The 23680-nt window shown below is 52.2% G+C and overlaps 1 protein-coding gene and 1 long non-coding RNA gene across 6 annotated transcripts in view; one reads left to right on the top strand and one right to left on the bottom strand.

Moving 5' to 3' along the window:
- VPS13D (vacuolar protein sorting 13 homolog D) overlaps positions 1-17270 on the top strand; it is a 247996-nt gene extending 230726 nt beyond the window's left edge. For all 5 annotated transcript variants that reach the window (XM_079142502.1, XM_079142503.1, XM_079142504.1 and 2 more), the window contains 4 exons: positions 5816-5947; positions 12927-13167; positions 14605-16966; positions 17024-17270. In XM_079142502.1, coding sequence (XP_078998628.1) covers positions 5816-5947; positions 12927-13167; positions 14605-14736 — 505 coding nt within the window. In that variant the 3' untranslated portion in view covers positions 14737-16966; positions 17024-17270. The remainder of the gene's footprint in view (positions 1-5815; positions 5948-12926; positions 13168-14604; positions 16967-17023) is intronic.
- LOC306660742 lies at positions 9124-12360 on the bottom strand. Its single transcript, XR_013763727.1, has 2 exons — positions 11984-12360; positions 9124-11952 (listed from the first exon to the last, which is right to left on the bottom strand). It is a non-coding gene; the product is annotated as an uncharacterized lncRNA (long non-coding RNA).
- Positions 17271-23680: the final 6410 nt, after the last annotated feature.

Genomic DNA, 23680 nt, shown 5'->3' on the forward strand with positions numbered 1-23680 from the left:
GAGGGATTGCTCAGGGAACCTGCGCCAGAATTTGGAGGTGTTCATTGTCTTCACAATCTTCTGGGTCACAGTATGTGCTGAGGAGTAAGCTTGGTGAAGAGCACTGTCCACTCAGGCCTTGGAAGTGAGTCCACGTGGTGGAGAGGAGAGGGCTGGGATTAGGTCAGTGCAGCTCGTGCCACGGTGGCTTTGTGGGCTTGCAGACGCTGCTGCGGTGGACGCAGAGGGCTTTGAACAACTCTTGCGCCAGCACAGGCAGTCTTGTGTAAAGGCCACTTCCTTTCAGAGCAGGACGCGTCTGGCGTTCGGGAGAACTCTGGTATCGTGTGGCTGTTGTTGAAGACTCGTCTGGGTCGCCTGTTCTCCGTCTGCTTATCTGTGCTTAGTAGAGCATAGTGTAGATACTTAATTAAACAGAAGTCTTGGACACTCACCTAAGGGAGATACAAGCACCGTGAGTTCGCTGCGGGCGGGGTTGACAGCCCCAGGGAGGGTGGTGGTCATCAGCTGAGTGGACAGCCTGCTGTGCTAGGAAGGCCCAGCTTGATCCACAGTGAGCGTTGTGAGCGTCGCTGGTGGGTAGACACTGCCCAGGACAGACCTCCCAGCCAACTCATATCTCATTTTAACCCGCGCAGGGAAGGTGGATATGCACAACATCTGTCTAAGAGCAAATCACAGCTGGCCAGCTGCTGACCCTAGGCTGAAAGGTGGACCAGCTGAGTGGAATTGGGCAGATCTCCCTGTGTCGCCTAGTTTGGATCTATCCTTGCTGAGAGAAAAGGGCAGTGAGTGTTTCCATTGCTCTGCTCTTCGGTTTGAGGCCTCCAGTGTCTGACAGAAGCACTGGCCAGATGCAAGCTGATTCTGGGGGGACTTCCCTCCCCGGGTGGGGATCTGCTGTGTATCAGCCTCCATATCGGCAGCCACTTCCCCGGGGAAGAGCCATCCATGCCGCATCGCCACCTCTCTGACGTTTTCATGAAATCAAAGCTCAAGTTCGTGTGGTGCTGACATTTTGGATTAGCTGGTTGACTGGAAGGACTGCTTCTTTCTATACGCTGTGAAATTTATAAACTGCAGCAGCTGAGGGCTTAAAATGGCCGACAGCTCCCAGCTGGCAGCAATTAAAGACACCGCAGACCTTTGGCTAACAAAGGCTGGTGCAGGCAGCTTTGGGTTGAGCGTTGGCTACAAGGAGACGCTGTCCACAGACGCGAGGCGTGTGCAGGGTCTCCACCTCGCTGAAGACCGTCCTCCGAGGGTCATGGAACCAAGACTTTGCCCAAGTGGCTGTGCAGTGTCAGTGAAGTGGGTCACAAGGAAGGGAGCAAAGCCAGCAAGGAGGCCAGGCTGGGACAGGGTGGGGAGCCAGCGCCACGAATGGATCCCCAGCCACTCTGTTCTCTTCGCTGGACCCCATTATCCTTCAAGTTGAAGGAAGATGGAACGAGGAGTTGTAGCCATTCAGAGAGCAAAGGTGTCTGAGCCTGGGCCAGTGCTGCCCAAGATGCAATAGAAGCTGACTTAAATTCACTTTAAAATTCAGTTCTGTAGTTACACTGGCCACATTCCAGGTCCTCGATAGCCGCATGTGGCTGTGTGTTAGACTGCGTGCCCCTCGTCACCACCTGATGTCAGGAGGGATATAGACGGTGAGGGACTCTTGAGTGGTTTCCGTGATCTCGTAGGTGAGTTTTACACCCTGGCGTCCAGCAGGTGCCCCCTCGAAGACCTGTGCAGAAGTGTTCTTGGCAGCATCCCTCGTAGACGCACAGCCTGGAATAACTCGCGTGCCCACAAGATGGTGGCAGAACCAGGGGATGTTCAGCACTGGAATATTCGTAAAGCAGGTGTAGCGAGTGACCAGCACACAGGGGTGGCAGAGTCCTAGCAAGACAACAACGGCTTTTGTTTTTTTTATTGTTTTTTCTTTTTTACAAAAGCCCCAAACAATTGGAAGCCAAAGACCAGAATGTGCCACCAAAACGTACTTTGGAACTTGATGAGACTACATAAGAAGTCAGGTGCGGTGGCGCACACCTGTGGTCCCAGCAACTCAGGAGGCTGAAGCGGGAGGATCGCAAGTTCTGGGCCAGCCTCAAGAATGCATCAAGGCCCTGTCTCAAAATAAAATATGACAAGAGCCGGGGATGTGGCTCTGGTTAAGCGCCCCTGGGCTCAATTCCCAGCACCAAAAAAGAAAAAAAGAAAAGAAGAAAGACTACATAAGAAACAAAACTGTGCAACATGAGAGGCTCTTTTCAGAGCCAGCCTGTCGGGGCAGAGCCGGAACAGCAGGGGCCTGGGCGCGGAAGGCCACACACGCAGCCCAGCTGTGGTCAGCGATGGCGTTTGTGTCCTGGCGAGGCTGGTTTCCCAGATGTGGACTGTACTATTTCAAGTGAGTCAAGGCCAGTGATAGTGGGCCTGGAGCTGAGGAGAATCATGAGCTTCACCCCAACATCCGGTTCAAAATTGAGGAATGGAGTCCTTTAGCTCCAGGGCAGAGGCTCACTGGAGATGTGTGAAGTGACTCAGAAACCGTCATTCCCTTGAAAGTGGACATGCTGCACACCTGAGTCAGGGAACAAGGACAGGTCACCCCAGCTTCTGTGGGCTTTTGAATTCGTGGTGCGAGTTGAATTCCTAAGTAATTGTGGAGCACGTTCTCCCCAGCCACCTGCCCGCTCACCAAGCTCGGAAGCACCAGCTGATAGGTTTCTGTAGTTCTTTGGTTAAGTTTGGATCTCAGTTTGTCCACACGTGGTGACTTTAAGCTTCACCCTCCCTTCCCCCCACCCCATGACCTACCAACTTGGACTGAGAAATTAGAATTTTAATCGAATTTTGGAGAAGAAAAACGAGCTTTTCAGGCACTGACAGTAAAGGTGGCTGTCCTGGTGGGAGATGCCCACTTCACCCTGCTGTCGACAGCCCACGACAAAAGACCATTTCCTTCCCAGTTCTTCTGTGATGCGGGAAGATGAGCCTCGAAGGCCACCATGGCTTCTGACGTCTGTGGCACTCAGCGCCCCACGCCCTGCCCGTCGGTGCCCAGTGCTCACAGGCAAGGCCTTGAGACCACAGGCACCTCACAGGCTGGTGGGAAGCCAGGTAAGAGCAGCCCTCTGCCTGCTCCTCCGCCTGCTCCTTCTCGGCGTGTCGGGGTGTGTCACCACAGGCTGGAAGACAGCCCTGGGAGTGGAGAGGAGATGCGTGTGCAGAGGCCACTGGGCCCAGAAGTGACTGGACTTGAGCGCACTGGTGGTCTGCCAGCCAGGGGCACGTTCCCTTACGTTCTCAGCTGGCCAGGGCTCAGTTGCAGAAACAAGCTGCCTTTCCTTGGCTTCACTGGCCTCCACGGCGCCCACCCCAGGGATGGAGGGCTCTGTCTCCCCTACACAGCAGCATGTATCCCCTCAGTCTTGGGCATTGACCCAAAGAATTTCTCTTATGTGGAAGAAGACATGGGTCCACAGAGGTGTCAATTTCGTGGCTGGGCCTTCAAGCCCCTTCCTTTGCTTCCATCAGGGGGCTGGACAGACATGCCCTGGACCTGTTAGGAAGATGGACTCTAGCTCATTCACATTGTGCCTTAAGGTCGACTGTTGGCTTTCAAAGCTCGAAATCTCAAGTTTCCAAACTCTACTAAAGTTTACACATTCCTTTTTCTTCCACGCTCGACAACTGACCTTGATCTTCCCCAACAAATGTGTTCCCTCATTTATTCACCAGGCACTGTTCTGGACCCCAGGATAGCAGTGAATGAGACCAGTGCTTCCTCCCCAGGCCACCCGGGAGCCAGGGCACAGCCCCGGGTACTCATCCAAGTGAGATGGGAAGCACAAGTGCTTTGAGCAGTGACTGGCTTGCTCCAGCGGTGGTTTCTGAAGGGCCATTCTCCTTGTGGTGAGGAGAAGAGACGAGGACAGAATAGAGAGAATAATTTTGAGACAGTTGTACAGATGCAGAGGTCATCTGATAGATGCGGCAGAGGGAGGAATAGATTTCAGATACATCCTGAAGGATTTCCGGTATTGGAGTGAGCCTACGGGCCTCCCAGGAGATTGGCTGTGTGTGGTGAGAAGAGTCGGAACCAAACCTTACATTGAATGGATGGGGAAGTGGCCGCCATATTGCTCTTGGGGGGCCTTTGGGCTTCTGCCACGTAGCCTAGAGACCTTCCCGGAGCATCATGGGTGAGAGAGCAGTAGGACTTCCCTGGGAAAGCCGTTCCTTAGCCTGTCTAGGCAGTGTGTGGAATGACCAGGCAGGGGGATGAGAACAGGCCGCAGGTACGAGGACGCCCTGCCCCTGCCCTTAGTTACCTGGACAGTGCAGCACCTGTCACGCTTCTCCAGCAGTGCCAGCTGCGGCTTCTACGCTGCCCTCCTACTTCCATTCAGTAGTTGGGAACCAACTACCTAAATCTTGAAGGCACGAGGGAGGTGAGCCACCGTGGGAGCGTGAACCAACTGGGCTCCTCACCGGGTCCCGTGACTCAGGTGACTGAACTTCTTCTCAGTCCCTTTACCTCCCTGCTGCAGAGCGCAGCTGAGAGGTTCAAACACCTTGTGGGTGAACTCCTGGCTAGCTACCCCGGTGGCCCTACCACACGTCACCAGGTAGGGCTGCCCTTCAGACACCGCGGCCTGGCAAGCCGAGGGGTGGGCTGGGGAGCACCCGAGGGCTGCAGCTGGCCTTCCACATGGCCTGTGGCCGTCCACCCGGATTTGCCCACTGGGCACTCACTTGCTGATCCATCTCCACACTGCGGCCAGCACGTGGCTCCCAAGTGCTGATTCAGTGTGGAAGCCTGATGTCTCCTGGAGGTTTGTCTAGAGAGGGATGTTTTGCTTCAGTGGGTTTCAGGAACAAATAATAAAAAGTACAGCGAGTACAAGGTTGGGGACAGACCCAGTACACTCTTATCAGTCATCTGAAGTATGCACGGCCTTTCCAAGACAAATATGGACTCCTGTTTCTAGGAAAACACCAGAAAGTATTTATCAATTACCCTGTCTGTGGTTTGTGGAAAAAGACAACAGCAGCTGACCTGAAAGCCATGGCGAAGCAGATTCCTCTGGGCAACAGGAGCTGAGTGGATGTGGAGGAGGAGGGCTGCGGGATCCCACCTGGCCTGGGGAGGGAGGAGGAACCTGTGTTCCCCCTTCCCCAGGCGGCTGAGCTCGTCCTAGAAGAAGCCTGGAAGCATGGCGGGGTCCCTCTGTAAGCCCACCATGGCTCCCCCAAAGAGTCCCAGAGAAGCAGGTGCGGCCCCATGGAGGCCGACAGTAGTGTCTCTTAAGAGCCTCTGCTGTAGGACAGCTCAGGCCATCCAGCCGGGGCTCGTTGGGCATTGTTGCTGTGGAATCGTCACTGGTCCTTCCTGTGAGGCAGGTTGTCACCCCATTTCACAGGGACAAGTGAAGTGGAGGGTTAGGGAAGTTAACTGGCTTGCCCAGGATCACACAGCTGGACCGGGTTTCCAGGCGGGTTTGAATTGGCGTCTCTGGCCGCTAACTTGTCACTTGCTCAGGGTTCACGGTAGTTGATTCTGCTTGTTGACTACAATGTGCCTTCATCTCAGGTGGGAAGGGAAACCATTTTGGCCTGATTTTTTTTTTTTTTTTTTTTTTTTTTTTTTTTCTTATTTTTAGTTGTAGATGCTCTTATTTATTTTATTTTTATGTGGTGCTCAGGGTAGAACTCAGTGCCTCACGCATGCTAGGCAAGCGCTCTACCCTGAGTCCCAGCCCCAGCCCCTTGACCTAATTCTTACCTGCTTTTCTTCCTGTCCATTTTCCCCCAGGACCCAAGCACAGAGGGTTCGGAAGCCGCGTTGCTGCACAGGACCCCAGGGGCTGCTTCCCCGCTATTCTGAGAGCCAGGCAGAAGGACAGGAGCAGCTCTTCAAGCTAACAGACAACATCCAAGACGAGTTGTAAGTGGGAGCCTGGGGGACAACCCTTTGGGGCCACCAAGTCACCTCTTCTGTCTGAGTGGGAGCAATTTTACTGTGACCCAGCCCCGTTCTGATGCTCAGACCTCAGAGCTGGTCACGTGATTCCTTGGCCCAGCCGTTTATGGGCCTAAACGTGAGTGCGCATGAACAGCCTTCACGGGAAGGAGTGCTTCTCAAACTCCGTTCTGTAGCCACAACTTGCTCTTCTGTCTCTTAAACAGCCGTCTCTGTCCAGGCAGTCCTAAGAAGAAAGGGGTGAGAGGCCCTCAATTTTAAGGGCCTTTTTTCCCTTATAAAATTTTCCTAAACTCTGATGTCCTATTTTCTGTAGGATGACAAAACAAACCATACATGAATAGTTTAAAAAAAAAAAAAAAAAAAACTAGCAGTTAGATATTCTTGGAAATGCAGGTTTTTGTAAAGTCACTTTACTGCTCTTGAAAGATGGACCTTACATGCATGGGACCTTGTCACTTTTTCAGTTAGTGACCTCATTCCTAGCTGGTGTGCTGGAATTAAATGTGTCGCTATTTTAGGATGTTCTGCACACCCTTAGCATAAAGCGCTCTATGACCTGTCTAGGTGTCAGAATCGCCAGCCCAGAGAGAGGCATCCTGTCTGGCGAGTCGCAGAGTGCTAGTTTAGTTTCTGTGGTGCTCACTTGCCTTCTGGAAGGTGAGGCTAGCCAGGCGGTGTCCTGAGCATGGTGTAGCCCTGTGGAGGCCATGCCAGGAGCAGTCTTAGGTGTCATTGCTTTAGAGACAGTGTCTGGGAGAGCTCATCTCACACTCTGTACGAGTGTTTGAATGGGGATGTAAGAATCAAATGCAGAATCCCTTTGTCTGCTGGATGGGATGGCATGTCACCACACCACACCCCCAATACGAGAACTCCTCTTGATAATGCAGGGCATGTGCCTTCTGTCAGCCGCTCGGGTGTCACAACAAAATACCACAGACGAGCGGCTGGAAGGTGAGATCCATGTGCCTGGCAGTTCTGTTCCTAGTGAAGGCTCTTGGTAGCTTGCAGACAGATGGCAGAGGGCAGAGAAAGGAGAGCTCTCTGGCCTCTTATAAGAACACGGATCCTGTCGGGTCAAGGCCCTAACCTCGTGACTTCATTTGACCTTAATTACTTCCTCGTTCCAAATAGTCCTCTTGTGGGGGGTGGGTAAGACGGCGACATAGGAACTGGGGGTGGGACACAACTCAGCCTGTGGCCTGTCATGAATAGGCTCTGCTGTTCACTCAGCCTTAGCCTACTCATCACTCTGATGCCAGGTCCCCTTGCCGTTTCACTCCAGAAAGGACTTTGTATACCTGCCTTCCTTGGCTGGAGAATTTACACTACTTTGTGGACAAAACTTGGGGTTTCTGAATTGAGGGCCCAGATGGTCATTTCCCGTCATGGTGCAGAGTCTACTAGCACGGCAACCCCTTGAGCGTTGGAATCTCCATCTGTTCATTCACGGGAGAATCCAACACCTAAAACAGGGCCTGTCTTAGAATAGGCACTGAATAAATGCAGCTGGGTATCTGATTTAGCATATCTATTAACTCATGTCCACTTTTCAATCTTTGGGGATTTTTTTTTTTTTTTTTTTTTGTCAGAGGTTATTATATATTATACTGAGGGTGAGCCTACGCAGAGCAGCCACGCAGGGCTGCCCCCGGAGGAGCCAGTGAGGACCGGAGGCCGGAAGCCAGAGTCAATTCAGGAAGGGAGATTTCACAAAACCCTTGAAATTCATATGAACTAGGAGCAGATATTTGGCATGAATGCATTTTGACTTTAACAATGAAAACCATGTGTCTCCACCCGAGTTGTGGCTAAGTCTGGCCAGTGCATGCTGAGCAAGGCTGGTGACCGTGGTCTTCCTGGGTACACAGGAGGAGTCCCCAAGCACCTTCAGCTGCAGCCTGGTCTGTGTGAGCCCCGCGGCATCCCTTTGCAAGGAAGGGGCCAGGAAAACGCAGGCACCAAGCTGCACCTCTGACTTTCATCCTAGATTTGTAATTAAAAACACGTTTCGAGACCTAATTATTTGCATATTTCCCTTCAGAGTTAACCCCTTAAAAGGGTCTTTAATACCATGCTCTACTGTTCTAACTAAACGTTTCCACATTTTTTTCCAGTTAGACTCACTGTTTCACTTCTGGAAAATACTGTGTAATGACTTCCGGATGGAGTGAAACCCCAGGTCCCCGGAGCGGGGCAGCTTCTACTTTGTTCTCCTAGATGACGTCGCATTTAGTTTTTACATTCCATTTAATTAATCAGCATCAAGAAGAGAGTTGCTGACGTAGGACGTAAGGGCTCCGTCTGCGGCCTCGGTCCGTTAACCGGGTGTTTCTCTGACGTGCTTCAGGCTCACGTTACCTTCCCCATCTTTTTTTTTTCCTTTTTTCAGTTAAAGGTCCTCAGTTAAGATGATGTTAAAGTAGAAGTTGCCCCGTAAGATTAAATTAAATGTGCTTTCTAACCAACGCTTATTTGTAGTCAGAAGCCTCACTGTCATTTTGGAATAAAATGGTGCCTTGCCTCAGACAAGGGCGCACACCTGCTTGTAGGCACACGGTGGCTTTTGCTTTTCAAGAAGATGCTCCTGAGCAGCCCGTGACTCGAGAAGCTGCTCTAAACTACTGTTTTCTGGAGTGTGATCCTTGGATTGTATTACCAGTTATGTAGAATGTGACACTTTATCAGGTTTTTATACAGAAAGTATTTTTTAAAAAAGAAAATAAAAATAGCCTCTCAACCTACCAGCCAGATAGTCAAGAGTGAAAGTCTTATGGGACACAGTGGGCACACCTGTAATCCCAACTACTCAGGAGGCTGAGGCAGGAGGATCACAAATTTGAGGCCAGTCTGAGCAACTTAGAGAGACCCTGTCTCAGAATTAAATTTTTTAGGGGCTGGGGAGATAGCTCAGTCGGTAGAGTGCTTGCCTTGTAAGCACAAGGCCCTGGGTTCAATCCCCAGCACCCAAAAAAAAAAAAAGAATTAAAAATTTTAAAAGGGAGTTGAAGGAGCGAGGATTTAGCCCATGTCAGAGTGTTTGCTTAGCATGCATGAGGCCCTGGTTTCACTCTCCAGACCTACAAAAAAATAGTAAAAGTCTCCTTTTTTACCCACTTTGGAATACACTGTTGATGGAAATTTTTAAATCTCAGCTTTTCTTTTTGATAAACTTTACAGAGATAGAATCAGAACTTTTTAGCCTAGGCCATGATACTGTTTCTAATATCATTCAATTATAAATTTAAACCATTTGGGTAGCACATAAGACAAGCAAAAAACTAGTCCTTTTGATCAACGCAGGAGAATGCATAGCTTCTGTTGTCTTTCTTTTTCTTTTTCTTTTTTGGCAGTGCTGGGGATGGAACCCACGACCCTGCATATGCCAGGCAAGTGCTCTACCACTGAGCTCCATCCCTAGCTCCAGCTTCCATTTTCTAAACTGGATAATAATCTGTCAATAACTATTGATACTTGGGCAACTGGACAATCTTTGATATGCCACTGGATTAAACCTTGCATTGGCAGATGACCCAGATCATGCATTCAAGTTCATGCCTTGCTAAGTCTTAAATCAGGAGTTCTGAGACAGTTCTTTGCTGCTGGTTGCAGTACATCTGGCGTCCAGTTAGGCAACTCTGATCTGTGCTGGCAAATTCCATCACCCTCGTGATGCCGTTGCAGTGCCATTTTGAGACTTCCTAGCCCATAACTTTATTAAGTCATCCTTAAAGGAGAGTTGAGAATAAAGCCTTTAACCCAAGTTTAAAAATCGTACAGAAATCCTATTTTTTCATGAACTGAACGATAGTGTTACGGCAGCCCAAGCTGTGTGGACAGAACCCGTGACCTGTCTGATCCTCACGCTTGAAGGGGAAGCCTTCCGGTGCTTTGTGCTTGGGGCCATGCTTTGTCACCCCCACCCCTGAGTTAATAGATCAAAGGGCAGAGGTGTGTCCTCAGGACCCACTGGGGCCATGCTGGTCTTCCTCCTGTGTCATCCGTGAAGTGTCCCAGCCACTTGTTCATGGGTCAGCAGCAGTCCTATGTGAAGCCTATTTGAGGGGTGAAGAGTGGAAAGCCCGAATCCAGGCACCAAAGTAGAGTGTCCAGCGGTGACCACTGATGCTCTGCTGGCGTGACAAGGGAAGCACGTGCTGCCTGTGGAGAACGGCCATGGTGGGTGGACAGGGAGGGCACACGGTTGGTAGCTGTGAGGAGAAAGGGGACAGGAAGGAGCTGGGGAGCTCTGTCTTTGCTGGGCCGCCTTGGCCTCCTGAGCTGAGGCTTTTCTCACTGGGTGATAAGTTTGGGATCAGTGTCCCTCAAATGAGGGGCCTGGTCAAGCACGGTTGGAATGAGCTTTTGATGTGTTTCCAGATTGTGGAAAAACAGAGTTAGTGGTAACAGTGATGCTGATGGAACACAAAGCCTTGGCCGTCCGCTGTGGGAGGCAGGGAGGCCGCAGGGGGAGGTAGAGGGTGCTGGTAGCTGTCCATCTCAGGGGCTTTGCCCAGCTCCCTTTATTCTCTCAGTCATGCCCTTGGTTCTGCTTTCGATTTGAAAACTTTAGAACATTTTATGCAAATGTCCAAAGTCCGTGATTATCAGCAGCAGCTCCAGAGTGTGAGTGGGACCCTGGATTTGGCCAAAGAGACCTCAAGAGATTTCCAGAGCTGCCGCCCTCCACCTGCCTTTCTGTGGCCGCCAACTCTTTGCACCTTCATTCTGGCTTTGGGAAGGAAACCACCTGGCTCTGGCATCTCCCCTCAGAGATGTAAAAAGCCAGCCACCAAAAGCGGGCAGCCTGGTCAGAGTCCCCAGCCCGTGGGGCTTCCCTCCGCTCAGCCCGTTTCTTCACTTACCCTCTGCCTTCCAGGAGGGCTCCCAGCTCAGAGCCCCTCTTCCTCCAGAACTTTCCTGGCCCGCCAAGGACTGGCCATGGCAGCATTACAGAAGGGAGTCTCAGCTCAGGCCTTATGGCGACTTCCTGGGGCGGACGCCAGCCGTGGCTAGGCCACACTGGGTGGACGTGGCTATCCTGTGCTGCGTCGCCCCACCTGCAGCGGCAGCTTCGCAGTCTTTAGACTTTCAGCTGGTTTCCCCCATGAGTTCCAGCTGGGCCATGATGCTTCTCTCACAGGACATGTTTCTTCTGTGTCTTTCCTTCTGCCTCTGTGACCGTCTGCCATTCAGCTTCCATTCAGCTCGCACCCATGATGCTGCAGCCTGCGACCCTGTCAGGCGGGGCGTGAGGAAGCCTGCTGAGCGGCCTGAGCACTGGGGGCTGCGGGCGGTTCTAATTTTGGCATCGAGACTTTACAAGTCTGCATTCTTGGCATTGCCAACCAGTTAGAACAACAAACCCCAATTTTTGTCATGGGAGCTGTAATTAAATGACAGCTGAACAAGGTGGCTACTTACTGAGCCTTCATGGTGAGGGGAATAAGATGTGGACCCCGCGCACGGACTTTGAGCTTAGCCCAAGAGCCAAGGGCTCACCAGGAAACCCAGGGAACCAATCTGTGGGCAGCCTCTGGGAGGTCAAGCAGCGAAGTGTTCAAATGGGGCAGGGCCGGAGCCTCTGGGGGAGGCTTCGGGCAACTGGGGAGGTCAGCGGGGTCAGGAGTGAGGCTGTGTTCTGGGGAGGGCTGTCCCCACATGGAGGGGCCAGCACCCAGCAGGAAAGCCACCATGCCGCCAGCAGCCTGGCCTCCCACCTGACAGACTTCCGCCCCCCCTCAGAGGAGTTTGTCCAGGTGGAGCCTCTGCTCCGAGCCAGCAGTTAGGAGACGGATGCTCACCAGCCAGTCAGCCCTTAGTATTCCAGCCGCCACCCGTCCTCCCTCGCTGCCTGTTGACGTCCATACCCATTGTGAAAGGCCAGCACAGGATGCGGGGGACACTGCCAGGCGGCTGTTCCCAGAGTTCACCAGTCTTCATTCCGTAGCTGAGCGAGAGGCTGGCTGCATAGACGCCCACTTCATCTGTAGGCACCATGGAGAAGTCAGGTGGCTGTCTCCTTTCCTTCTGTTTTTAATGGTTAGGTTTTTCTGAGTGTCCCTAAAGTCTTCAAAGGAATGACCCTAAGTTTTGGAAATGGAGATTGCAGTTTTACCCAAGAAAGCACTTTCTAACTTGATGTTTGCTGGACGTGGCGCTCAGAGTTCCGGGTCCCCGGAAGTACTGAGCAAGGCCCAGCGACGGGAAGGTGCACGTGGGCGTGCAGACCCCACTGCATCCTGCCGACCTCTGGTGTCACACGGTTTGGAAACCTGTTTGATTCTGCTTCTCCCCATCAGCACTGTCACCCCGCCACGTCTCCTGCCGCTTGCTGTGGCCGCCTGCGTGCTATTCAGGAACACCCAGCTGCTCCTTCAGTTTCACATTTAAAAGCACTTTGTCAGGGCTGGGGCGATAGCTCAGTTGGTAGAGTGCTTGCCTTGCAAGCACAAGGCCCTGGGTTCAATCCCCAGCACCGCAAAAAAAAAAAAAAAAAAAAAAAAAAAGCACTTTGTCTTCTTTCTGTCCAACACAAAACTGTAGTTTCCTCTAAGCCTTAAGCTCTCCAAAGACACCCAGCGAATAACTCCCCACAGATCCCATTCCTGGACCTGGATGTTTCCATTGGTGGAACTCAGGGTCACCATTGCTGGCTAACGTTTACCCAGCTCTTGCAGAAGGGAGCTACGGGGCCCAACAGCAGCCCCCGAGGCCAGGATCCCTCTGATTCCTGGTTTATAAATGAGGAGACACAGGTGCAGTGCAGCAGAGCCACCTGGCCAAGGTGGGTGAGTGAGGAGGCCTGGTTCATAGTCAGGCCCTCAGACCCCAGAGCCCTGGGCAGGTACTACCCACTTATGTGGCCCAGTCCCCAGGCACAGCCTGGCCCGGTGTGCCCTGCGGGGACGATGACCCCCCTCCCCGTCTCCCTGTGCAGCTTCATAGCCGTGGAGAACATCGACAGCTACTGCGTGCTCATCTCCTCCAAAGCCGTCTACTTCCTCAAGAGCGGAGATTACGTTGACCGAGAGGCCATTTTCCTCGAGGTCAAATACGACGACCTCTACCACTGCCTCGTCTCCAAGGACCACGGCAAGGTGTACGTGCAGGTGACCAAGAAAGCAGCCAGCACCAGCAGTGGGGTGTCCATCCCAGGCCCGTCCCACCAAAAGCCGATGGTGAGTCCCCAGCTGCCCCCTGGCACTGGGATGGGCAAGCTCGGGGTCCAGAGGTGGCAGCCCTCTGCCCCCGATTCCTACAGGGACATGTCTGGGAGGGTCCGTCTGCACTGGGTGCTGCCGTCCAGCTTCACGGTGGCCCTGGACACGTTACTGGGCATTTGCTCCTCGTCCGACATCGGCACCAGTGGTGGCAGCACTTGCTCTGGGTCTCTGTGAGGAGGAACTAACAGGATGCGGGGTTCCGTGCACCTGAGCTGCGACACTTCATCTTCAGGGTGCCAACCGTGAGGGAGCCTCACCCTGTGCTGTCTCTGATAAGAGGAGCGGTCCCTGACCGGCCCAGTAGGTCTTTGTAGACAAAGGCACACTTCACCTCTGGAGGGCAGGGGGTCTTGCCCTGGCAGGACATTTGAGTAGTGAAGCTCCCCTGGGAACCAGCCCTCGGAAGGGCACCACTCACCAGGCTGCACACTGAGCCCTTCACCAAGGTCATTCTCTGTGACTGCCACCAGCCCCACTGAGCTGCTGAGTCAGGGGATCAGGGCAGACTCCTCCAGGCCACTCGGCTGACTCCTGAGGAAGTCCGGGCTTAGACCCAGCCGGCCCCACTCCAGGATCTGGGCCACAGAGCCCCCCGCTGTGCAGCACGGGCTCAGGGGACTGTTGAGCCGACAGGAGAGGAGGCCCGCCCTTCGTAGCTGTGGTCCGGCTTGGCAGCTTGTCTGACACCCAGGTGTTAGTCCTGCCTGGCTCACCTGGCGGGCAGTGCTCTCCAGCCTGCATCAGGAAGGGTGCCTCATTCAGAACAGCCTGCTTATCTCTGGTCTCTCTGCAGATCAGAAATAGCAGTGGCCTTGTTGGGCGCTCTCCGCAGGCCCGCTGACCTTCCCCTGCTCAGGAATGCACTTGGGTTTGTGTTGGCTGTGAAGTTTTCCGGGAGTCACTGACTTAGTTCAGGATGGCTGATTCAGAGAGTTAGTCACCCCGAAGTGTGAGTTTTCTAAGTTTCTCCCATAGGTGGGGACCTGCAGCCTGCCATGTCCCCCCTTTAAAGGCAGGTAAGCAGGCAGGATTGCAGGCTAGAAAATTCCATTTTCCAGCCACCACTTGAATTCCTTTGTCGCTGTTCATGATCCTGATCCAGCAAATCCTCACTCCTCAGAATGGAAACTGGCCTCAGTCAGGAGCTCCCAAATCAAGTGGATGATTTTGGGTTGGCCGTGGTCACCTGGGGAATACATTAAAAATGCAGGTCCTAGGGACCCACCCAGATTTTTAAGTCAGAGTTGATGAGGAGGGGCCCTTGGGATCCTGCTTTTCCTCAGAGCGTCTCGGTATTATTCTGTCTGCTGCCTGTGGATCTGCCCTGCCCAGGCCGCTTGCGTTTGGTTATCCCACCTTGAGGACGTGGCGCTCACTCTTTTCTCCTCGCAGGTCCACGTGAAGTCTGAGGTCCTTGCTGTCAAGTTATCACAAGAAATAAACTATGCGAAGAGTCTTTACTATGAACAGCAGCTTATGTTAAGACTCAGTGAAAACCAAGAGCAGTTGGAGCTGGACTCCTGAGAGGCCCCAGCTGCTGGAGGGACGCTCCCAGACACAGACCTGGCCACCTGGAGGACGGATGCCTGTGTCCTCGGCTCAGATCAGAGAGGAACCAGAAGAAGGTCTGGGGAAGATATCGAGGAACAAGGGAAAGGAAGCCCTCACGGGAGAAATACAAATGGAAGCCGTGTTAGTTTGTGGGGCGGGGAGTTACTTGAGATTATGGGGAAGTAATTTTTAAAAGGTATCGATTGAATAACGTTTAAAAAAAAGTACTGAGGTGAATCTAATTTTTAAATTGCCCTATATCTTGTTAACATGTATATATGTACAACTGTGTCTGTAAATACACGGGAGCTTCCGAGCAGGCTGTGCGTGCCTGAAGGTCTGTCCCTGTTACGTAACAGACGCATGGGCTCTTCTCGCACTCTTCTCCACACCTCTCCCGGTGCTCTCTGGAGAAAGGCTTTCTTGACCCCAGGAGTGTCGTGTCTGAGCTCTGCTCAGGCAGCCAGTGGGTCGCAGTGAGGCCTGAGCATTAGGAGTGAGACCTTGGCGGTGTCCGGCTGCCCCAGAGGGAGCCACGAGCAGAGGCCCGAGAGCTCCCGGTGGCCCTCTCTGTCGTCACGCTGTTCTGCAGATGCTGCTTAGGCGTCCCCGTGGTGTTCTAATCTGTCCCCTTAGTTTTCCCTGCCCGGTCGCCCACCAGGAGGTGACGTTGTCCTCAGTTGCCACGCACACACGCACATCCCACTCTAAGTTCTTCTCGCTGTTTCTAGAGAAGTTCGAAATATCCGTAGGCTCTGCGGATAAGGCCGCGCCCTGGCATCACAGCCCCGGGGACCTGGATGGTGACTCCAGGATGGGGAGGAAGGAGAAGAGGGTTTTAGGGAAGAGTGAGATGCGAGCGTTGAGGGGACTGGCCGGGCGTGTCCTGCCCTCGGTTTGAACCCCCGCCCGGTCCCAGTGTCGGCTCTTCCTGGCTCTCGGTTTCTGTAAGGAAAAAGGAAAAGGCCTCACTCCACAAAGAAGGACTCTCCTGTGACTTTAGGTTTTCTTATTTTAGTAAAGCTGGTCAGTTTCTTCGACTTTGTCACGTAGCTGAGAGCTGGGTCGGCGCAGAGGCTCAGCAGATGTGTAGGAGGCTCGGGTGTTCAAAGCCCACAGCCCACTCCTCACGACACAGATGAAGCAGCCTCTCCCCAGCTTCCTTCGCCTCCCCTAACACCCCACACGTGGGTCTGTTCAGACAGGAGGAGGGGCTCAGCACCTGGGTAGTGTTTCCCAGGAGCAGCTGGTCTTGAACTCCAAGGTTGGATAGTCCTCATGGGGCTGCAAACCGGGGGTCGCATAACTATCTGGGCTTTTACAGGTTGAGTGGTTTGGAGTCAGCTGGTTTGTGGCTCTCTGGGTGGCCATCATGCAGTATCAGTGCTCACAAGACCCGCAGCAGAAGGGCCAAGGGTCAGCTCCCCGGCCTTCTTCACCAGCCTCTGTTCCTGCCCCCAACACGCCTGGTTTGAGGCCATCCGTCGCCCACTGCCTGAGATCACTCTCTCCACATGAAATCCTCAGAAGGGTTGATTCTGTGCATCAGTGAGCCTTCTGTCATTTGCTGGGACAGTCACTTGAGATGTCCTCACTGGATGGAGGAGAGGCATTACCATGGAGTCCACTGTGGGCCCGGCAGTCCCAGGGAGCCCGCCGAGGGCAGCCTGGGGCTGGTGCTTGGAGGTGGGGAGCCGCCTGGCTCCTGTCTGACTGAACCAGCGCTCAGCAGTTGTCCTCCTCCTCCGACACACAGCTGCTCCCGGACGTCTGCGCCCTAGAAGGGGCAGGCGTTAGAGGGGGCTCCAGAGGCCAAAGGGAGCAGGACTCCAGACAAGAGGGCCAACTCCACGCTCCCCAGCTCTCCCATCCAAGCAGCCTGTGCCCAGACTGGGCACGATGGCAGGGGTACCGCCATGCTTCCTAGTTTGTTGAGACAGAATCCAAAGCTGTGGAAGAAGTAGGTCCTGTCCTGGCTCCTTAAACCCTATTTCTTCTTAAATGGGTATTTAAATAGCCTATGGTGTTGGAGACTTTGTTAGGACAATTTCTACTGATTTTAATGCTGCCTCAAATACGTAGTTCCTCTTTGAGGAAAGTAAAATTGATGGAATGACTAAGGGGACATTGGATAAGGAGACCAAAAGCCATCCCAGTTCCTTGAACCAGTGCAGTTGGAAGGCCAGACTGGCCAGCGACCCCAGTCCCAGGCCCTGGCCCTGTGTGTGTGGTGGAAATGGTTGGGTGACCGTGGCCCCAGCCCCAGACTGTGCTGCGCCTGCTGGGTGCTCGCCTCAGTGTTGGAAGGCTCCAGGGCCACTTCATTCTCAAGTGTCACCTGTGCCTCAGAAGACTACAGTAGCTGCTTGGTGAACTTCTGAAAACAGAAGATCTGTTCCTCACTGTGTAAACACTTGGTCACCAGTGTGTACAGATCTGTAATCTGGTTCCCATATCAGAGTGGTCTCTTCTTCCTGTGGAATAAAATGCGTTGTTGACTTCCCAGACTCGTTTGCTTTCTTGTTTCCTGGTGCTCCATAGAGTCTAGAATCTTCATCAGTGGCAGATACCAAGCATGGCAGATCCCATGTAGTCCCAATAAAACGCAGCCTCTGCCTTCCGTCCAGGGAAAGGCATTAGCTGGGCCGACCCCACACCTGGACCGGTTCCCGCCTCTGGGAGTGAGCAGCACAGTCCACCTTCCAGCAGCTGTGCGACTGTGGCTCACCCTGCCACCCCAAGGCTGCTGGGCTGAGCCCCCGGGATGGGTGTTGTCGTTTAGAGTTAAACAGATAAAAGGGAGGCTAAGCAGGACTGTCCAGAGACAGGAGTGGCTCAGGGGGTGTCATGCAGGCCCAGAAAGGTGTCAAAGATGGACTCAGGCACTGCTGACAAACCAACCAGAGGAGGACCACAATTCGGAATGGATCTTGCCCCGTTGGCGTCCCTGGAGACCTTCCTAAGAGCAGTTTTGATGGAGTGGTGGGGCTGAAATCTGGGTGGGAGGAGGTCCAAGAGAAAAATGGAAGGAGAGAAATTGGCAACTCCAAATAATGACAACTCTCTGAAGGACTCTGGCCATGCATGGAAGGAGAGGAACGCCGGGTACCTCAAGAGGGAAGAATGACTCTCGGCAGGTGCAGTGGTGTGCCCCCCGCCCCGTCCCAGAGGCTGAGGCAGGAGGATCCTGGGAGTCTAGGAGTTTGAGGCCAGCCTGGGCAATATGGGCAACATCTCTAAAAAAAAGGGTGGGGGGAACACGAGGGGGAGGCCATGAAGAAGTGGCAGATGAGCTGATCAAGAAAATGGAGCTCGTTTTCTTAGGTCAGCCGGGAGCCAGTACAGGGCAGGAGGTGACGGGGACTTGGGGAGAGGAGATCCAACAGCTGAGGAGGACCGGGAGAGCGCAGGCTGAAGCTGCGTTGCCGGGCTGCATCAGTGGCTTCCGAAGTCAGTGGCCGTGAGCGTACAGTGAGCCGAGAGCCTGCTTCTGTTTCCCCAGCTGCCTCGAGCCCTGAGCTTAGTGTGAACTAGGCGAAGAAGTAGATTTACCCAGACGTGCTCCCCATCGCCCATCCAGTCACACCACCACTACCCTCGACCTCCACAGTCGAGGCACAAAATGGCACAAAAATGTCAGATCCCCGAGCTCACAGCAGAAAGGGCTACACTTCCCAAAGCCAAGCACAACCTCTAAAGCATGCACGCCTCCTAAGTGGGGGAGACTGGGAGGTGCAGGGAGCACCCCGCAGGAGTAGCTGGACTAACTCAGCTCACGGGCGCAGCAGGGCAGTGTTTGACTAGGAACCACCCGGGCTCACCAGGGCACAGGAAGGGTGTGTGTGGACTTCCTCCTTGTTCTCCGCCAAACTCAACATGCCGCCCTGGCAGGTGCCAGTTCCCTAGGAAGGCACAGCCCTGCTTCCCCCCACTTCTCAGAACAAGCATGTGATTTCTGGCTCTGCAAAGAAAACTCAATGCTCACTGCTCTCCAGGACACTGTGTCCCAGGACGTGAGGACAGGTATTTGAAAGCTCCAAGGTCCTCTGAACACAGGTCCAAGTACACGCACTATTATTTAGAAGTTTTGGCTAATACCAAAGAGCACTAGTTCAGGAACTTGGGGGTGAAATCTGGCTTGCATCTGCAAGGGTCCTGAAAGTAGTTGCTGACCCAAGTCCTGTCTCTCTGACTGGGGGACAAGCAAAGCAGCTGTAGGGACCAAAGATGAGTGTTTAGATTTTTATACAAATGCAAAAAAAAAATACACCTCCACGCCTGCTTTGTGTCCTGTGAGAATGTTTACTGCATGTCGACCCCTTCTTGCTTCCTCCCAAGGTCACCCCTCCCTACTCCCTCCACTCCACCTCAAAATTAATAACGTTTTTTTTTTCCCCAAATCCTCCTGTGCTTGTGCGGACACCGGTGTACGATTATTCCTTTATTGCAGGGTATCCAATCCAGGGCCTCATGCTTCCTGTGCAAGTTCTCTGCCCCTGAGCAACAGCCCAGCCCTTTTTATTTTTTACATAAAAATAAGTGGCCCAGGCTGGGCTCAAACTTGAGATCCTCCTGCCTCAGCCTCCTGAACACTGATTTTATTTCTGGGCTGTGGATTCCAGGGAGCTGATTGTAGTTAGAGGGTACCTCCAAGCTCACCTTCCCAGAGAGCTGGCAGGCATGTGATGGGCTGTAGCCACGCAGGGCATCTCGCCCTGCCTCTTACCATCTGGTAAATACAAGGCAAGAGCACATTCTCTGACTTTTTTCATAGTATTTTTTAGGATTAAAATTATTCTGCCTTGGGGCTGGAGACATGGCTCAGTGGTAGAGTGCTTGCCTAGAATATATGAGGCCCAGGGTTCCATCTTCAGAACTACGTAAAAATAAATAAATAAAGGTATTTTGTCCATCTACAACTAATAAATAAAAATAAAAAATAAAATAGGTCCAGGAGCTTCCCACCACATCCTGTGGCTTGCAGAATTTAAATTGCAGAAGAGCTTTCCTGTTCTGGTGTTTAAAGATTAGATGAAAGTAAACTGTAAACCCTCAGCTCTGGAACTTTTTCCGTGAGTCCCTTTGATCATTATCTCACTGTCCATTGGAGCATGCAGGCTTTCCCTTTCTTCTTGTGTCAGTTTTGGTTGAATTTGAGTTTTTTGGCATCAAGTCTACAAGTGTGTTGCCATACTGTTGCTTGGATTCTATAAATTATTATAATTATCCTCGCTGATATTTTTTTCTTTTTCTCATCATTAATCATGCATATTTTTACCTTTTCTCATAATTTTTGTTTTTGGGATTCTGGGAACCCAGGCCTCACACATGCACAGCAAGTGCTCTATCCCTGAGCTACATCCTCAGCCTCAGAACTAACTTTTTGAGTTCATTCTTTTCAAATAACCAGTTTGAAATTTTGTTTCTTTGCCACTTTTTTTTTTTATTATTATTCTATTGATTGAATCTTTAATCTTTGATTTCCTCTCCTGGCTCCTTTTTATTTATCTTACAGTTGTTTTCTTTGTAAGATAAGTAGTCAGTCATCCTTTGGTGTTTGTGGAAGCACGGCTGGAGCCCCCTCCCCGCCCCCTGCAGATAATAAAGCCCCCAGATGCTCACGTTCCCTGTGAGATGGCGTGGAGTCTGCACATTGCCTCCGAACATCCCCCCTGTGCTTGGATCATCTCTGGGTTACTTCTCACACCTAATGCAGTATGATGCTATGTAAGTGATGGCTACTACTGTGTCACGTAAAGAATAGCGACAAGCACGTTCGCTACAGACACCAGTTTTTCTCCGGAGCATTTCCCACCCTTGGCTGACTGCCAATACGGAATCCTAGGGTGTGGACTGGGATTTTTTTTTTTTTTGCGGTGCTGGGGATCGAACCCAGGGCCTGGTGCATGCAAGGCAAGCACTTTACCAACTGAGCTATCTCCCTAATCTCCCCAGCCCAACACCGTATTTTATTGTGTTTTTTTTTTTTTTTTTTTTTTAACTTTCTGAGGAGTGGGATAGCTGGGTCAAATGGTGGGTCCATTCCAAGTTTTCTAAGGAATCTCCACACTGCTTTCCAGAGTGGCTGCACTAATTTGCAGCCCCATCTAGGTGGTTTTTAATATTACTTTTAATCTCTTCTTTGGCCTAAGAATTACCTAGGAGTGTTTCTTAATTTCCAAATTAAATTAAAAAATCATCTCCCTTAAGTTGGTGTTTTGAATTTTATTGAATTAAGATCAGTAAATGTAACCTGAAGATTTCTGTATTGAAATATCTAGCTGGGTGTGGTGGCACGTGCCTGCAATCCCAGCCACTTGGGAGGATAGCAGGTTCGAGGCCAGCTTTGACAATTTAGTAAGAACCTGTCTCAAAATTTTAAAAAATGGGGGCGGGGTGCTGGGATCGGGGATATAGCTCAGTGCCAGAGCGCCCCTGGGTTCAGTCCTCAGTATCAGGAGAAGAAATCATCTGTTGTGATTTTCTTTTTGTCCTAGTACCTACTCACATTTTTATAAATGTTCTAGGAACATATGTCACAAAAATGTGTTCTCTCCTTGAGGCTTGTAAGATATCTTTGTCTTGAGATAGAGAGATAGTAGTTCACGGACCACATAATGCCACATAATTCCTTATTTCTGTTTCCGGAGAGCTCTGACCTCGGTCTTAGCCTTAAGCGCAGCAGCCAGCCACTCCCCATGGTGTTAGAGAGACCTGGCGCTAAAACACTGGCCACAGTGCTGCCTGCTCCATCCACCCCCAAAGCTGGGCCCACTCGTTTGTCACGCGACACCAGGCGGCCCACATTGTCCCTCGGTTGATATCCAAGCAGCCCCACCCTTGGAGCAGTTGCCAGGGTCCATCAGACCTCACACCTCAGACTTAGTCTGGTCTGATTAGAAAGCACAGAAAGCTCGTGGGCACATTTTCCCTTGGAGGAGATTGATGAATCTAGACTAACTTGACCGTGGGAGCCCCTGGGCATGTGAGCCCCAGGGGAGAGGGCAGGGGGAGGCACTAAGGTGACTCCAAGAGCCAATTTAGGGGGAAATTCCTGCCTTTTGAGCAAGTTTTCCTAAGATACGACTTCAGGGGTACTTGGAGGCTTCTGAGAAATTCAACCAAGCCTGCAGAAGGCAACTCTCGCCTGAGGCTTTACAGTTATCGCCTGTCCCCGGACACCAGCCTCTGTCCCCACCCCAGCACCAGGGAGGCAGTGCCAGCCTTGTTCTTGAGCATGTGCTGGGCACCAGACAGAGATGCAGGGAGCTAGGTGAAGCTCACCACTGTCGGGCTGAACCAGCCTGCGAGGGAAGACGTGGACCTGCACCAAGAGGACTGGCAATAACTCGGAGGCCAGAGGAGAGGTTGTGCCCATGCAGAGTCCTGGGGTCGGGAGCTGCTCAGCTCCCTGAGGACCAGGATCTCTGGCCTGGCTGGGGCCCTGTGAGCAGAGGCGGGACAGGTGGCCCAGGCCAGATCCTGCTTCTGAAGAAGCCCCGTTGAGAAAGGTGTAAGCAGAGGACCCTACTGCGAGGCTGCTCGCTCAGAAAGTACTTCCTGGGCTGCAAAATGGAAGCTACGCAGAGGGCCACGGCAGGAATCCAGGCAGGAAAGAGCAGCAGCTTTGACTAGGACAGAAGGGCCAGCGGAGCTGGGGCCCGAGTGTGGAGAAACATGGTCTCGAGGAAGAAGAGAGCAGCCAGAGGTGGATTCTGTGTAGAGATTCAGAAAAAAGGTATCCAGAAGGTGGCTCCCAGGCATCCAGGTTAAGTAACCAGGTAACCAGTGATGTGTTACCCACTTTGGATGTTGATCTGGTGTTTACTGGTTAAGTATTGGTTGGATGCTGAACGAACATGTGACTGTCTCCTTGGATTTGGGGCCTATTTGGTGCGAGGTGCCAGGACCTACCTGGTGGAGAGGGTAGGGGCTCCGTCCGGGCCAGGGCTGAGGAACTGCAGCATTCAGGGGTCGGGAGGGGAGGGGGAGGGGGGAGGGCCGTGGCGGGAGAGGTGGGAAGGAGAAGAGGCTTCAGAGGATGCGCATGGCCAACCGCCCGAATTGCGTGGTAAAGTCACAGGTGTGTGTTGGAGTCCACGGTCTGGAGGGCCCTGCCTGAAAGAGAAGCTTTGCTGGGATTTGGGGAGCAGAAGCCAGGGTCGGGTGAAGGTGCATAGCAGGTCAAGTCATGATGGTGGGTGTGACAGTGGCCATAGCACTGAGTGACCTGTGGCAGTGACACCCTAAGGGCATCCAGGGAAGCGTGGTCCAGGTGGAGAAGGAACAAGTTCATGGCCTGGAGACAATTAAAAGCAAGAATGCAACAAGGGCCAAAAGCCAGTCTGCTTTTTATTATGACCGTGCACTTGGCAGTCCTAAACAGAACCTGCAGATTTTGTGTGAAGATAAAATTCTCCCCTAAAAAATCTTTAGTGGGTTAAAATTCCATTGAGTTTTAATAATATCTGTCAGCTTCAAATTAGCACGTGTGTAGTACAGATCCTTCAGTCAACCCGCGTTCCGCATGGAAATAGCTCTGAGAACTCCCCATTTGCAGCGGGTGCCCAGCCGCACAGACTCAGCTCCACACCTTCGAGTTGAGGGGGTCCAGTGGTTGGGGTCGCTCCAGTTTGCTAAGAGGTTGGGCTGGAGTCCCCAACCCCTCACTACCACCTGCTGCTGCACAGAAGCAGATTTGAAATAAAGCATGGGAGGCAGAGACTGTAGAGACGAAGCAATAGAACGGGAATGAAAACACTGTCCCTGTGTGTGACCAGTTTGTGTTTAATAATTTAAACAGAAACGGTAAAGAAGGTCATGTGTAATCTTTTTGTTTTTGGTAAGTGCAAATTCTAGTTCACACATGAAATATAAATAAAACAATTACATTAGTAGTGTGATTTAGTAATGGCTG

The sequence above is a fragment of the Sciurus vulgaris genome, assembly GCF_902686455.1.
Source record: "Sciurus vulgaris genome assembly, chromosome: 1".
NCBI lineage: Eukaryota > Metazoa > Chordata > Mammalia > Rodentia > Sciuridae > Sciurus > Sciurus vulgaris.